The following is a 16,670-nucleotide window of genomic DNA, read 5'->3' as shown; positions in this document are numbered from 1 at the left end:
TTTATTCTTATGTTAGCACAACACACACAGAAATGTATTATTTTCATGAATGAGGTTTAAAGCTAGTTGAAATTAGGTTTAGAATCATTTCTCATAAGATTAGCAAGTGTCAACCTGATGTGTCAGTATTAAGTATGTGCTTTGGTGTGTCATTGGGGTTTCCCAGATCCCGAACAGAAGGGTTACCACCACTTTATCGTTTCAGGTCATCAGAACTTCAACATTTGAAATGAAACGTGCCGTAAGAGAAAAGCCGCCTGTTTGACGGCTGTTCAATCAATGAAGTTGGCAACTGTATAAATGTGCCCTTTTCCGCAGAGCCGCCGCACTTCAATCTCATGTCCTGAGGGAACGCGTGTGTCGGTGTTTCCTTGACCCTCGCTGCTGATTACGGTAACCTATGGTGTCACAAAGCAGCCACAAAGCTGTCTTGCATGTGAAATATAGAGCGTTATACGGACACTGCAATGAATCATATCTCAAATATACGATTAAACAAACCCCAGCACTCAATTGCAGTGGTCTGCCACTTTGCATGTGGTGTAGAGATTGATTTAACCTCAGTGGTTTCGGTTTGACGAAGCAATTAAGAAACAGGCAGAACAACACCGTGCCAGATTTGGCGACCCAGGCAAGTTCTTCAAGAGCTGAATGCAAAGAGAAAACATGCTTCAAATATATAATGAGCCCCGTTGGGTTCTGGCCAGTTCATAGATTGTTCTATTTGTGGACGCCAGTTGTGGCGTGTCCATCAAACTTAATGGAAAGATAAAGGGATAGTTCACCCAAAAATGAAAATTCCGTCATCATTTACATCACACGTAAGTTGTTCCAAAGTGGTTTTTTTCTTCTGCTGAACACAAAGGAAGATATTTAGTCAAAGTCAATGGTGCCCCACATTATACACTCACCTAAAGGATTATTAGGAACACCTGTTCAACTTCTCATTAATGCAATTATCTAATCAACCAATCACATGGCAGTTGCTTCAATGTATTTAGGGGTGTGGTCCTGGTCAAGACAATCTCCTGAACTCCAAACTGAATGTCAGAATGGGAAAGAAAGGTGATTTAAGCAATTTTGAGCGTGGCATGGTTGTTGGTGCCAGACGGGCCGGTCTTAGTATTTCACAATCTGCTCAGTTACTGGGATTTTCACGCACAACCATTTCTAGGGTTTACAAAGAATGGTGTGAAAAGGGAAAAACATCCAGTATGCGGCAGTCCTGTGGGCGAAAATGCCTTGTTGATGCTAGAGGTCAGAGGAGAATGGGCCGACTGATTCAAGCTGATAGAAGAGCAACTTTGACTGAAATAACCACTCGTTACAACCGAGGTATGCAGCAAAGCATTTGTGAAGCCACAACACGCACAACCTTGAGGCGGATGGGCTACAACAGCAGAAGACCCCACCGGGTACCACTCATCTCCACTACAAATAGGAAAAAGAGGCTACAATTTGCACAAGCTCACCAAAATTGGACAGTTGAAGACTGGAAAAATGTTGCCTGGTCTGATGAGTCTCGATTTCTGTTGAGACATTCAGATGGTAGAGTCAGAATTTGGCGTAAACAGAATGAGAACATGGATCCATCATGCCTTGTTACCACTGTGCAGGCTGGTGGTGGTGGTGTAATGGTGTGGGGGATGTTTTCTTGGCACACTTTAGGCCGCTTAGTGCCAATTGGGCATCGTTTAAATGCCACGGCCTGCCTGAGCATTGTTTCTGACCATGTCCATCCCTTTATGACCACCATGTACCCATCCTCTGATGGCTACTTCCAGCAGGATAATGCACCATGTCACAAAGCTCGAATCATTTCAAATTGGTTTCTTGAACATGACAATGAGTTCACTGTACTAAAATGGCCCCCACAGTCACCAGATCTCAACCCAATAGAGCATATTTGGGATGTGGTGGAACGGGAGCTTCGTGCCCTGGATGTGCATCCCACAAATCTCCATCAACTGCAAGATGCTATCCTATCAATATGGGCCAACATTTCTAAAGAATGCTTTCAGCACCTTGTTGAATCAATGCCACGTAGAATTAAGGCAATTCTGAAGGCGAAAGAGGGTCAAACACAGTATTAGTATGGTGTTCCTAATAATCCTTTAGGTGAGTGTACATTTCAAAATATTTTTTTTGTGTTCATACAGGTTTGGAACAACTTGAGGGTGACTAAATGATGGCAGAATTTTCATTTTTGTGTGAACTATCCCTTTGTACCTGTTGGTTTGTCTTTGTTTAATTTGTTTTCCATGCCTCTTCTCTTGGAGTCGACATAGTGAGCCGTTTGCCTGAGCGATTTTGGTGTTTGTATTGTGTTGCTCTGTTGTGTCTGATGAAGATACTTTGGCTCCTGTTTACCTCCACACTGGAGTGAGCGGGTTTGACGTCCAAAGGGAGGGCGCAGGTCATCCCTTCTAGAAACATCAAACCGAGATGTAATTGTGGCCGCCCTTCCAACATCTTTGATGTCTGGAACCCAGGCATGACCAAAGTCTGGTGTGAAATTATAGAGCGGAGTAGACACAGAATATTAATGCTGATGCAGAACAGGATGATGGGTGAAGCTCATGAAAACATATCCAGGTCACATTCCATCTCATATGGAAAAAAAAAGAAATCATCCCAAAATTATGGGGGGAAAAAAATACTCTACCTCTTAAAAGTTATGCGATAAGTACGATTTACATTTTTATTTTTGTACTTTTATTAAGCAAGGATGCATTGAATTAATCAAAAGTGACAGTAAAGACATTTATAATGTTACTTACGATTCTAGTTCAAATAAATGCTGTTATTTTGAACTTTCTATTAATCAAGAAATCCTGAAAAAAAGTTTGCACAAAAATATTAAACAGCAAAACTGTTTTTTTGACCGACTGATTTTGTACTGACTTGCTTTTGGTTTGGTTTAGTTTGTTTTTTTGTGATGCCACACTCCATACTTTGGATACAATAACATTCACGAAGCATATATAATTCAGTGCTGTGGAAAAATATGAAAAAAAAAAATTTGATTCTGATCTTTTCTTTCAGATTACCTTGTTTTATTCACTCCATTTTGATTGTTTGACAGCAGCGTTCCAGGTAGGGTCATTAAACAAGCAGACGAGACACAGTCTTCCCTAGTTGGAAATTATGATAATGAATAAAGAGCCCAACCAATACTGTACACATTGTTCACCCAATGATGGCATTGAATTCCAAACATATGATGGAGAACACTTAAACACAGAACAGTAAAGTTGTGTTTTCAGACCTGCTCTCCAACCCTGTATCAAAGGACAGAATATGATTTACCTTGAAAGGATCCTTGAGCATCACTCGCACTCCGAGACCTGTTGCGCTCAGAGAGTTGTGTTAATTTAAGTCTCGCTATAATCAGATGCCACAGTGACATCTTCAGCTGAAGTGGCGAGGCGGGGATCAGCTTGTCTTTGATAACCTGTCATTCAATCTTTTGAATGGCTAAATGGGTTTTAATGATATGCTTTATGGAGTCCAAGCAGACATATCAAAGAATGCCTCTTCAACAAATGATTAATCACAGCAGCCCAAGCCATCTGCATAGAATAATTATAATTATCATATTAGCCTAGATATCCCTTGACTGATGAGGCCTAGCTTGTCTGCATTTACTATATTTAATTATTAATCGTGAAGCTCAGTTACGGGGCAAGACAGATTGAGGCAAAACATGCAGGAGAAGTGCATTAAGATGCTTCGTCTTCCTCTCCATCATCCTCTCTCCACGCTTCTAGCTAAAACAAATGACCTTAACACCGTAATGGACAAAAGAGCCATTACGCTCGGAGCGCTAAATAATTTCATCGACGTGTTATGCTGAATTTCACTGAGCTGTAATCCTCTTTGTGAATGATATCTATGGCCTTGAGTATCTGATTTGCCTTGCGTGACAATAGAGCAGTTCCAAAAGTAAAAATCCCATTCATTTTCTCCATAGATAGGTCAGAAAGCTCGAGGATTTCATCACAAAGATCTTCATTTGTGTTCCGAAGTTGAACGAAGGTCTTACGGGTTTGGAACGACATGAGGGTGAGTAATTAATGACAGAATTTTCATTTTTGGGTGAACTAACACTAGGGTGAACGAACAATTTAACATGTTGTGTGTTGTCAGTGTTATACGTATCTGCGGTGGAAACAAATTTCCTCTCGAGGACAAAATAAACTCTATCTATCTATCTATCTATCTATCTATCTATCTATCTATCTATCTATCTATCTATCTATCTATCTATCTGTCTATCTGTCTATCTATCTATCTATCTATCTATCTATCTATCTATCTATCTATCTATCTATCTATCTATCTATCCGTCTATCTATCTATCTATCTATCTTTATCTATCTATCTCTATCTATCTATCTGTCTATCTATCTTTATCTATCTTTATCTATCTATCTATCTCTATCTATCTATCTATCTATCTATCTATCTATATCTATCTATCTATCTATATCTATCTATCTGTCTATCTATCTGTCTATCTATCTATCTATCTATCTATCTATCTATCTATATCTATCTATCTGTCTATCTATCTGTCTATCTATCTATCTATCTATCTATCTATCTATCTATATCTATCTTTATCTATCTATCTATCTATCTATCTATCTATCTATCTATCTATCTATCTATCTATCAATCTATCTAATCTATCTATCTATCTAATCTATCTATCTATCTATTTAACTTAAATTACATTAAACTGACTTAGTTGAATGACTTGAATCATTAATAACTTATTTAAATAAGCTGAAAATGGCTTAACTTATTTTGATAAGTTAAAGTAATGTAAAACATAGGCTATGTTGTCATTACTTATTGATCATATCATTTTTTTAATGTAACTAAAAAACGTTTTTTACAAAACGTGTAGCGTGTCTCCGAGGGCTTCTCTATAGAAGTATGAGCCCTGTCTTTTATAGGGCTACTGAAAAAGTAGGCCTACATTCACTTAAATGAAAGCTTGATTCAATCCACTAGGTACCTGAATATTGCTGTATAGAGAAAGAGAAGCAGTCGATAGTGTCTTCTTCGAGGGCAATGCCAGACATCTTGTCAGAGCACACAGCATACGCTGATGATATTGAACCCAACAGATTTAATTTTCTCCCCAGTGAACAGAAGCTTTCAGAGCACTGCTCAAACTTGGCAGGGTGTTCTTATTGTCTGATCAGTTTGCTGTAGTAATTGTTTTAGAAATAGCACCCGGGGGTATTTAAGAATGAAAAAATGCTAAACTTTGATTAACAGTGAAACCGTCCATCTCATTGCAGGGTCAGTTTTGCTCATTCAGAGGGGGTTTAGCTTTCAAGATGGTAACAAATGGATGTGACTGTTTTAGGCTGATGAAAACATGCACAGTCTCGTGGACGTAGAGATTACAGCTCTACTGCTATAGGACAGTCACGTGGAAATGAATATTCAGCTAAATAACATAGGGTTGAACTGGATTTTACTAATCAGAATTTGATTAGATTGTGAGAAGTGGGCTATATCTCTTTTCAGAATAAAAACAAGTCAAGTCAAGTCACCTTCATTTATATAGCGCTTTTAACTATATGGATTGTTTCAAAGCAGCTTTACAGTAATAATAGGAAATAACCGTAACAGATTGTTTAGGCTTTACAACAGCTCTAGGATCAAGTTATTGTCCAGCTAAAGTTTTGATTGATTGATTCACTTCCGTTGTGAAGATCATTAGTTATAAACTTATGGGCCGCTAACACAACACCGTTATAACAGGAAAACCCTTAACGCGCTCCGGCCACCCATCCGCACACAACAGTGCCTGGTGTCTTGAGAACGCACTCCCTGAAATAGGTTCGAAGGTGCAAACGATTATCCGTTATCTCTGCGCAAACCTCAAAAACGCAAACCCGCGAAAGCACATGCGCATTACGTGTTCAGTCCAAAGGTGTGCGCGTTTGGATATATATGTGCGCAGGCGTGTAGTCCTTCCTTACAAAACAACAACAAGCACTATTATTACATCAGGATATAGTAATGGTATCTGATTTTATTGAGCAAAGCAGAGATGCAAACAAGAGTCATTCGAGATTTACATTTCCTACAGAACATCATAAAGCAATGACAAGCCTCAAAGTACACAGTAATGTTTCCTTAATTGCAATCTAATATTAGCAGTGTAAGGCTATTCATTTAAACTTCTTAGACTCTTACAGACAAGCAGTGGCTTTATTTTATGCACAAATCACAAGATAAACAAATGAAATACATTATATTTACATAAATCAGAATAGTTTAAATGGTGAGTGTGATCTGTGAGGCTCTGTGGTGCTTTAAATAACATTATACTCAGTTTAAGTGCTTTAACAGCAACTTCTGGTGGTGTGCTATACTTGAAGAATGACAGCAGTTTTTCTGAACTAGCTTTACAGACTATTTTCTGTCCCTTTATGATGTAACAGGAAGTTGGAACGAGACAAAGTATCTAAGAACTCATCTTTTTAGCCTTTAGGCTACATCTTTTAAAACCATGATTTTATTGGTTGCAATTGCAATATTCGGTGGCTCGTCATATTAGATCCAAGGGACATTCTCATTCTAGAGAGCATTTGATTGGACAAAAAAATTTAATATGCCCCTGTGGACAACATGAATCAAAGTTTTTGGTCCATTACCTAGAGAAACACGACATTGCAAATGCGTACCAGCTAAAAGTTAAATCAACTTAATGCATAATCCATTCCATCTAGACCTCAAAGCTAACAGACATGGACCACTGCAATCTCATATATATCCTCTTATGATGCGTATTCTTCATATTATGGTCCCTTAAATTATTATTTTATTTTATTTTTTCTGATAAAAGATTTGGCCTTCAACTATCTGCTGGGAAAATCAATACAACACAAATCAAATAGGTCAAATAAATAAAAAAACAATATGCAGCTGGTGATGCGTCACATATAAAAGCAATTCTAACCAGTGTTGTTTCTGTCTGTTTTAACAGTCCAAGTAAAATACAGAGTGACTCTAAACATGTGTCCATTAAGAGGGCTGAGATATTACGCTAGATGCAAGCGCATGCAGCTGCAGAGCAGTTCAAAAGGTGGAACATCGCTGCTCTTTTGTTCTTCTGCAGGCATCAAAGCAGCTCTAACACCTGCCCAACAAAGCAAGAGCCTCTACAATTTGGCGCTATAAAAAGCATGTAAAGCGAGCGCAAGCCACGGCAAACAGCATCATGATATTACACACAGATGAACAACAACCACTGTGTGAGAAAATGGACCTCAGATTAAAAGAAACGTGTAGCACTAGCACTTATTTGAATGTAGATTTTGATAACACTCAACTTCTGTACAAGCTGTATAGCTAGGCATATACTGTACTGTATATGAAAATGCTATTATAATTTCAATGCACAATCTTTACAAATACCTATGCCTGTGTAGGCCTATGTCTCTTTGTAGGCCTATACTTTCTTTTTATCAAGATACTACAATCGGACGCCACAAAACAAAAGCTCGATTTTAAAGCTATACAATGAAAAAGGTTTAAATCTCAAAATAATAATACAAATATACCGCTAATAAAATGTATTTAACATGGTCTTTTTTGAAAAGGCAGTGTAGCTTTTACTCAACAACATGCATTTAACTTCTGCCTGCTGAAGAATTTCTTTATCTATCTTTTCACTATTCTTTAATCCCTCCCTATTCTAGCTTGTACTGTTCTGAATGATGGCTAAAACTTTATATTACTAGCACGTTTTGTGTTTATTGGCCTAATGGTTAGAGATTTAGACTTGTAACCGAAGGTTGCGGGTTCGATTCTCAATACTGGCAGGAAAATATAGGTGAGTCAGTGAATGAAAAGCGCTCTTCCACCCTCAATACTGCAGCAAATGGCTGCCCACCGCTCCTGGCGTGTGTGTGTGTGTGTGTGTGTGTTCACTACTCACTGCTCCTAATGTGTGTGCACTAACTTGGATGGGTTAAATGCAGAGGAAAAATTCAGAGTGTGGGTTGTCATATTTGGCCTTCATGTCATGTCACTTTCCCTTTAAGATGCATTGCTTGTTGTATTCCTCAATTGTAAGTCACTTTAGATAAAAGCGTCTGCTAAATGTGTAAATGTAAATATAACATGCTAATAATAAACTCTGGATTTAACAGAGGATTATAGTGATATAAATGGAAGTAACTATGTTAGTAGTTTTTTTTTTTTCTCTCTCTCTCTCTTTGTGCTATATTTATAATGACCCTCTGCATTCCAGACAAATCCTTTACATTGTCGGCTCCGTAGTCCAGTAATATGCAACAACAGGTGCAGACCCTTCCACGTCGTCATGCTGGCTATCGAATCATCAACGACCAGCAGTAATGACAGACAGATCGTTGCCAAGGGCATCAGCTGGTCATGTTTTCCTAAACAAACCTGCTGGGTCCTGGACTCCTATAGAAAAAATGGCGATTGGGTAAGTTGATTGCTGAACTCTTACGGGGTTGATTTCTATCCAGCTGCCTTGAGTAGTTAAAACTCAGCTGAAGACAAGATGATGTCTTCACACATTATCCTTCCGTCCACAAGAAAACCTAAAAACCTGTTTTGGTTTGTTGTACCTCACATCATGACATTCCCTGGAACGTAAATCTTTCTCCTCACAGGATTGGTACTATAACCCCGAAAGTATTTCTTGCATTCTTTTCTAAGCTAGATTGTTACTAGAATAGAAGCTGGAGGACTCAGATACGGTCTTTGAGGCGCTTCGTGAAGAACCATTGGACGTGAGATCTATGGATCTCCTTGTGTTCTCCTGAAGGTCTACCTCTCCATTCGGCATGACTGTGGATACTGTGGTCTCCATTCGGCTGGCACGGTAAATGCTGGCTTGCGTCTGAAGATAGCGAGTTGACTTGAGCTCCAGACCTTCGTAAGAGCCTCGAGGGACACAAGGACACCAGAAGAACGCCTGTTGGAATCCAGCTCGAAACCTGCACAGATAGATGAGTATTGCATGATTCCCTTTAAAACGTGAATCTGTTTTCCACTGAACCAACTCTTACCTGTCATTGAGAAGACAGTAGATGATGGGATTGTACATGGTGGAGCTCATGGCAAGCCACATGATTCCTAAGTACACCTGCTGGATGTAGGGTTCCTCAAATAAGTGAGGAAGGAACTGGTGCAATAGGAAGTAGACGTGGTAGGGCAGCCAACAGACGGCGAAGGTGCACACAACGACGATCATCATCTTCACCACCTACGTAAGTTAAAATAGAAGGAGCTGAAGTAAGTTAAAAACCTAGTCATGTTCGTGTTAAACAGACCAGCAAAGTTGGTCACCAGCTTATGTTGTGTTTTGGATGCTGGTCCCTAAGAATGGGATCTAAAGCCGGGTGCACACTGTACGATTTAAAACTGTTGCTTGTCAGGATCTCAGTTGTCATTCATGTCAGACTGTATGGCATTAAAAACGGTCGCAAGCAAGAAGACTCGCCCAGTGTTTTACATCATCAATCCGTGACACGTTCAGTGACTGCATGCAGGATTTAAATGGTGGCTAGCAAAAAAAAACAGTCTCTAGCATTAATTTTGATTATGGCTTGTCCTAAAAAAAAGACTGTATGGAGCAGGTGGTTTGTTGTTGTCTCAACAATTGGATTCTGGTTCTGAGCTTCTGTTGGTTTTTGATTTGACGGTTGTCCTAGGAGAACTCACACTGCAGGACTGTGTGTCAAATCTTCTGACACTGCCAGAATTTCGTCGGAGGTCAAATTTGATTGCAACGGTCATTAATCGGCTGTCTGCAAACTAGCGAACAAAGACTTCAGATTTTGGCCTAGGAACAGAGGAATCTTTTAGGATTCTCAACATTTGTCTCAGACATCGTACAATGTGAACCCGGCTTAAAGGGTAACTCTCGCCAAAATTGAACCTAGGCTCTTTTTGTTAATCTACCGAGTCAAACTTTTGTTTAAAAGCATAATTAGAATGGAAACGCCACTTTTAAGATTGACCGTATTTTCGTTTTAGGGTCAAAATGCCTTTTGAATGGGAGTGCATGGGGCACTACAGTGATAGCATCAAAATCGCTATTTTTAAAACACTAAGAAGTCTCGACACAACATAAAACTGTGCTCGAAGTATCACCAGGGGCTCTACAATGAAGTTTACTAAAAAGAAAGGTTTTGTACAACTCACTTTTATCAGTTAGTGTTTCCGGTGGCTGGAATTTTGCCAGTCAAAAGTAGTCGATCTCCGAATGCAACTTAACATGAGGAGAGTAAAGATGGAAAGCTCCTAAAGCTTGTTTCCATATAAATTCATGGATAATTTTGGTCTAAGTTATCATTCTTTTCATTGAAATTAGAAGTTCATGACATTTCCTCATGGAGTCAGTTCATTACGTTGCATTCGGAGATCGACTAGTTTTGACTGACAAAATTCCAGCCACCGGAAACACTAACTGATAAAAGTGAGTCGTACAAAACCTTTCTTTTTAGTAAACTTTGTGTACTCCAACAATGTAGTCAATGCTCAAGTTCATGTGTAGAGCCCCTGGTGATACTTCAAGCACAGTTTCATGTTGTGTCGAGCCTTCTTAGTGTTTTAAAAATAGCGATTTTGATGCTATCACTGTAATGCCCCATGCACTCCCATTCAAAAGGCATTTTGACCTAAAACGAAAATACGGTCAATCTTAAAAGTGGCGTTTCCATTCTAATTATGCTTTTACACGAAAGTTTGACTCGGGTAGATTAACAAAAAGAGCCTAGGTTCAATTTTGACGAGAGTTACCCTTTAACTAAATAAACCGGCAAGATATTCTCTCAACAAGCTTCATCAGATAATTTTTACTGGGTTACTATCCATTCATGCTGGTCTTTTCAGCAATGCAATTGACATTTAAGCTTTTATGTCACTCTGCAGATGATGACCTTCCGTTTGGCGGTCAGCTGCTGTCGATAGCGGTCTGAAGAGTCTCCAGGAATCTCACTAGCCCAGAGACTGCGTCCCACCACCAGGTAAGCACAACCCATGATGAGCAAAGGCAGAAAGTAAATAAGCACAACCACGCAGACGTAATACCTGAGAGAGAAAGAGACAGAAGACAGCCAGATGGAGAATTAGTATGGGAGAGGCAGCCAGCAAACAAGAACAAGACATGAAACCCAAGATGAAAATAGCCTCAAAGTTGTTGAGACATATTTTGAGTGCACATTTTTACACAAAAGGATGCCACACACCAACAACTCGGAGTCCCACATGTTTTCTCGCATTAGCTGCCACTTAAAAATAACCGCTGGAAAACTTTCGAATCATGAACTGTGAATGCTCCCAGGATTCAGGCGCTTGCGGCAGTGCCTCTCTTCTTTTGGAGCGCTGTACAATTCAACGTGCTAATTAGCCCGAGGCTTATCTAGAAAGACACTCGCCTCACAGGAGAGGTATAGAGGGAAAATATACACAGGCCTTTCACGCCTTAACCAAAACATTCTGAATCCCTGTCCCGAAAAGAAAAAAAAAACAATGTGAATGCCTTCATCTCTCATGTTGTTTTGATTGAACGTGTCTTACAGACATGCTATTTAGAATGAGCCAAATGATTTGTGGGGCTTTACCGCTTTCCTTTTCAAGTATCCGTAACTATCTCAGTGGGTGAGAGGTAATTGGATATTGTCCAGCTGGTTAATTTCAAAAACGCTTGTGATGTGGTAGGAAATAAGCAGTCAGTCATGCTAACATGACGGCTGATTTGCTGTGCACTATCCAAAATCTTGCAGATTCCGATGGCTAGTCGCAAATATGTGAGTGCAAAAGAAAACAGTAGTCGCTTTTAATCTACTTCTCCCGTTCTATCTATCTTCCACCTGTCCCTCTCTGGCTATCCATCATCTCTTTCTGAGGCGTCAGTGGCTCAGTGGTTCATGTAGGTTGTCTACAAACCGAAAGGTTGATGGTTCACCCCGGTTCCACCTGACCAAGTGTCGAGGTGTCCATGAGCAAGACACCTAACCCCAGCTGCTCCTGATGAGCTGGATGGCGCCTTGCATGGCTGACACCGCCGTCGGTGTGTGAATGAGTGAATGAATGGGTGAATGTGAGGCTATGTAAAGCGCTTTGGTGGCCATAGGTCTGTGAAAGCACTATATAAAACATTTACCATTCTCTCTCTCTCTCTCTCACACACACACTAATAGATCTACCACCCAGTTAAAGAGAGTTCATTGTTCAGTGCTCCTTATCTTGTACACCAGTGTTACCCAGATTTGGTCTCTCAGAGACTATCTATTCCTTTAAAGAATGTTCGGGCAGACAAAAGCTTGAGATACTACCTCAAGAATTGATTGCTGCAAAGTAGGATTGGTGAAGTCTGACAGGTTATGTCACTTAGGTAGAGGCATTCACTGCTTTGGCGTGACAGGGAGAAGCCTGCTGGAAGATTGACTGTACGGGTGGGTGAACGGCTAAGCTGTTACGGAAATAAGAGCATGCCGTCGACACCTGACACCTACAGAGCCGTTGCAGGAAACTGGCAGGATATTGGAGAATCGGATTGGAGTTGGTAGCAATTAGAGTGAGCGTATGTGAAGATCTATCAAAACTCGTTCAGTAGCTGATAAATATGTGATTAAGATGCAGGACAGGGCGTATTGCTACTTGGCCACAGTTTAAATATTCATATCGTAAATCGGACCACGCCACACACTACCGTTGAGAGTGCACCCTATGGTGTCCCCAATGTTGTTTTCACACTGCAGTGGCAGATTTCTCATTGCTATATTCGTGTTTTGCTAAAATAAGCAGTGCTGTCTTGAAGGAGGAGACTGACTGTCTTGAAAGCTTGTTGCCTTTGCTTAAGGAGCCAGAAAGCGAGGATACATTTTTGGGCAATTTAATGCCTTGAGGGATTTGAATTGTCTTTGTCTTTTTCAGATTATTATTGCAATAGCAGATGTTTTGAAGTGTGAGTTTGACTGTAGTTTCCAGACCTTTGTGAGGTAGGCATCAGGTAGGCTGTTTTATACATATATATACTTTTATACATATATTATCATTGACTCGACAGCACGCACTCACGTCTTTTGAAAATCCCACACGCTGTACTCTGGCCAGTTGATGTAGCACACGACACGTCCTGGCAGCTGAGCAATGCTGGAATAATAGTACTGGGGAAAAGCCAGGAGCAGCGCCAGGGCCCAGATCACCCCCACCACCAACTTGGTCTCAGCGGACGACAGGCGCTGCTGGAGTGGGTGGATGATAGCCATGTACCTGCAGGGGGAGGTTAACAAAGGCAATGACCTGCTATTTATGCAAACTCAAAGGAGAATCAGCCACTTGAATTAACCCTAAATTATTTGCCTGGTCCTGCTGATATGATTTGGATAGTGAGAGAGATGACTAGTGGGGTTTGTCTTTTTAGTGGGTTGGGTCTTTCCCCGCAGCAATTATAGAAAGAATAGCCTGGGAAAACCCAGACAACTTCCGGCAAATGTAGATTTGCTCTGCAAGTAGTCTGGCAAAGAGCTCATTCAAGCCCATTTCTAATCCGTCGAAATCGCAGCACCAATCAGAAACGTTGTTGCAGGCTTTACACAATGACGATCGCTCTGATTGGTTTTAGGTCTATCCAATTGCGCCCAGAGGCATTTGAGCAACGTCCGTTGGTGAAGCGCACCAACTTTTAAATGCATTATTATATTCAAATTGCAAACACATGAGGACAGTCTCCATGAAAGACCCACTGGCAGATGAACGTGCTACTACATTTCTCTCTGAAACGGTAGGAAATTAAATTAGATTTAATAGAGGATTTTAACTGTGACGAGATGATTGACAGGGAAGTTTACGCGACAGATCCGTCCGATAAAGATGACGAAGTAGTACGTCCCAAAGCTTGCCTACTTTTTTGCTACACATTCAAAAGTAAATACCTTTTCTTCACAAAAAGAGTACATACTTTTATGGCGTAGTGTAACTTAGGCGAATTGGGACGCAGCATATGGCTTTACACGATGACGATCGCTCAGGGGTGCGTTTCCCGAAAGCATCGTTGGCCAACTATGGTCGCAAGTTCCGTCGTTACCAATAGAGTTCAATGGACATTGCGATGAACTTGCGACCATAGTTGGCCAACGATGCTTTCGGGAAACGCACCCCTGATTGGTTTTAGGTCTATCCAATTGCGCCCAGAGGCATTTGAGCGACGTCCGTTGGTGACGCCCCTTTGGAAATGAGTTATTAATGAAGCTTTGCCAGACCATAACTCAGTTACTACTGAGAATGGTCTGGTTTTAACCAGGCAATAGAAAGGATGCAGCTTCGTTCTATGATCTTTGCTTTCTACACAGGTTTCAATTTTCAGGTTTCAATTCCATCCTCCCAAAAAACAGCACAATGGTGGTGCTGTGGTACACTTATGGTAACAGAGGCTATTTCTATATTAATACATTTAAAAATGTATTGAATTTAATCAACGTAATGAATGAAGTCTCCAGTCTTCAGTATCACATGATCCTTCAGAAACTCATTTGTGATTATTATTATCAATGTTGAAATGAGTTTTTGCTGCTTATCATTTTTGTGGGAACAATGATAACATGCAAGCATTTGTGGTAAGAATAAAAAAAGAGAAATTAATAATTGTATTCATCACGGAAGCATTAAATTGATCAAAAGTGGCAATGAAGAAATTTGTACAAAGATTTCTATTTAATAAATGCTTTAATAAATGTAATAAATGCCGTTTATTGAACTTTCTATTAATCAAAGAATCCGGAAAAAAATAGAATATGTTAATAATCAGAAATGTTTCTTTAGCAGCAAATCAGCATATTAGAATGATTTCTGAAGGATCATGTGACACTGAAGACTGGAGTAAAGATGCTGAAAATTCAACTTTGAATCACATTAATAAATTACATTTTACAATATATTCAAACAAAAAAACAGCTATTTTAGCTTGTAGCCTAATCATATTTAGCAATATTACTGTTTTTACTGTATTTTTTATTAAATAAATGCAGCCTTGGTGAGCATAAGAGACTTCTTTCAAAAACATTACAAAATTGTAATGTTTCCAAACTTTTGACAGGTACTATATATACTTTTACTCATACTCTTGTTTAGCCACATTTAACAGGGATTTTGATTCATCTGCCATTTCAAATAACAATTTACTTCACCTTTCAGTCTTAAAACCTTCTCTAAAGCAAAGACATGGAGCAAAGATAAAGGAGCACATGTCTTATAGCCAGTTAATCCTTACAAAATAGTACTGTGTCATATTCAATTCACATTTATTTGTATAGTGCTTTTCACAATACACATAGTTACAAAGCAGCTTTACAGAGCGATAAAGAGGTGACTGTCCAAGTTATGTATATATTATGGAAATTCATGCACTATGGCATTTACATTGGCTTCCAAGGTTATTTCAAGAATACAATAGCATAGGCTACATATACCAAAACATGGGTAACACTTTATTTGAATGTGTCCTTGTTACACATGTTATGTATTCACTACAGTAATAAATAAATTATGCATAATTACATGCAACTAACCCTAAACAATACCCTAATCCTATACCATTGCCTTACCTTTAAATGTATAATTACACTGTAACAGGGATACATTCAAATAAAGTGTAACTAAAACATGTTACCATTTGTAAACAAATAAATAGCTCACCTGTCCAGGGCTATTGCCGTCATTGAGTAAATACTTGCGAACACAGCTGCTATTGGAAAGAAGTTGTGAAATCTGCAGTAAACAAGTCCAAAATACCATTCGTTGTGCACTGCATACACAAAGTTAATAACGGTGTTGAAAGCCGACATAGACGCCTCTGCGAACGCGAGGTTCACCAGAAAATAGTTGGTAACGGTTCTCATGCGCTTATGCGCTAAAATGATCCAGATGACAGTGATATTTCCAACAACTGACACCAGAACTATACAGCAATATGCGATGGCCCACAAAACTATCTGCCAAACCGGCTGAACGAACTGGTTCGAGAACACGTCTGTGTCATTGACCAATGAACCGTTGGTCCCGTTTGCGCTCGAGTTTGGCGAAGTGATGTAGAGAGGATCCATGATCCATAAATCATCAGAGAAAAAGCATTTCAGCAAAGAAAAGTTTAGGTTTTGTTGTTTTAAGATTGGATTAGACAATTAGATCCAAATGAAATGTCAGTGTTATTTTCCCAGCGTCTTCGGTAATATGCTGCAGGCTGAATCGCGAGCGCGTACTCGGCGCGCCTCTCCAAGCGTGACCGCGCAGTCTCGAAACAGTGTGGAGAGCGCGCGCTGCATCTTTCCAGTCACGCGCCAGTGAACACGCGCATCCTCCTTACTGACACTTGTCACTGTTTGACTTTAAAATGGGTTTGAGAACAAAAAGCAGACTAATAATAATATCAATTTAAATTCGATCAATTTGAAAACTTAGTAACTTATAGGCTAAAACAACAGAACTCTTCTGTAAAAATAACAAAAAGCCACAGTGACAGTCATTCTTACTGCGCAGGATATTTTCATCTCCTCTTCATATATGTCTACATGTATGGATAAAATAAATTCACATTTTTAAAGATGGAAATCACGTTAGTTTATCAATTAAGTCAACGTGAGATGAATTTTATGTGAATT

At 39.6% G+C, this 16,670-nt stretch overlaps 1 protein-coding gene and 1 long non-coding RNA gene across 2 annotated transcripts; one reads left to right on the top strand and one right to left on the bottom strand.

The window, feature by feature from the left end:
• Positions 1 to 285: 285 nt before the first annotated feature.
• Positions 286 to 8,425, top strand: LOC311284986. The gene is made up of 3 exons (XR_014626285.1): positions 286 to 393; positions 3,974 to 4,065; positions 8,285 to 8,425. It is a non-coding gene; the product is annotated as an uncharacterized lncRNA (long non-coding RNA).
• Positions 7,683 to 16,376, bottom strand: tacr1b (tachykinin receptor 1b). Its single transcript, XM_084400344.1, has 5 exons — positions 15,709 to 16,376; positions 13,093 to 13,287; positions 10,950 to 11,100; positions 9,075 to 9,271; positions 7,683 to 9,002 (listed from the first exon to the last, which is right to left on the bottom strand). The coding sequence occupies exons 1-5, from the start codon at positions 16,113 to 16,115 to the stop codon at positions 8,717 to 8,719; spliced, it is 1,236 nt and encodes a 411-aa protein (XP_084256470.1). The 5' UTR covers positions 16,116 to 16,376; the 3' UTR covers positions 7,683 to 8,716.
• Between the last annotated feature and the right edge of the window lie 294 nt (positions 16,377 to 16,670).

Source organism: Rutilus rutilus (assembly GCF_951802725.1).
Source record: "Rutilus rutilus genome assembly, chromosome: 25".
Classification (NCBI taxonomy): Eukaryota; Metazoa; Chordata; class Actinopteri; order Cypriniformes; family Leuciscidae; genus Rutilus; species Rutilus rutilus.
The sequence above is the reverse complement of the archived record's forward strand: the minus strand, read 5'-3'. Positions and strand labels throughout refer to the sequence as shown.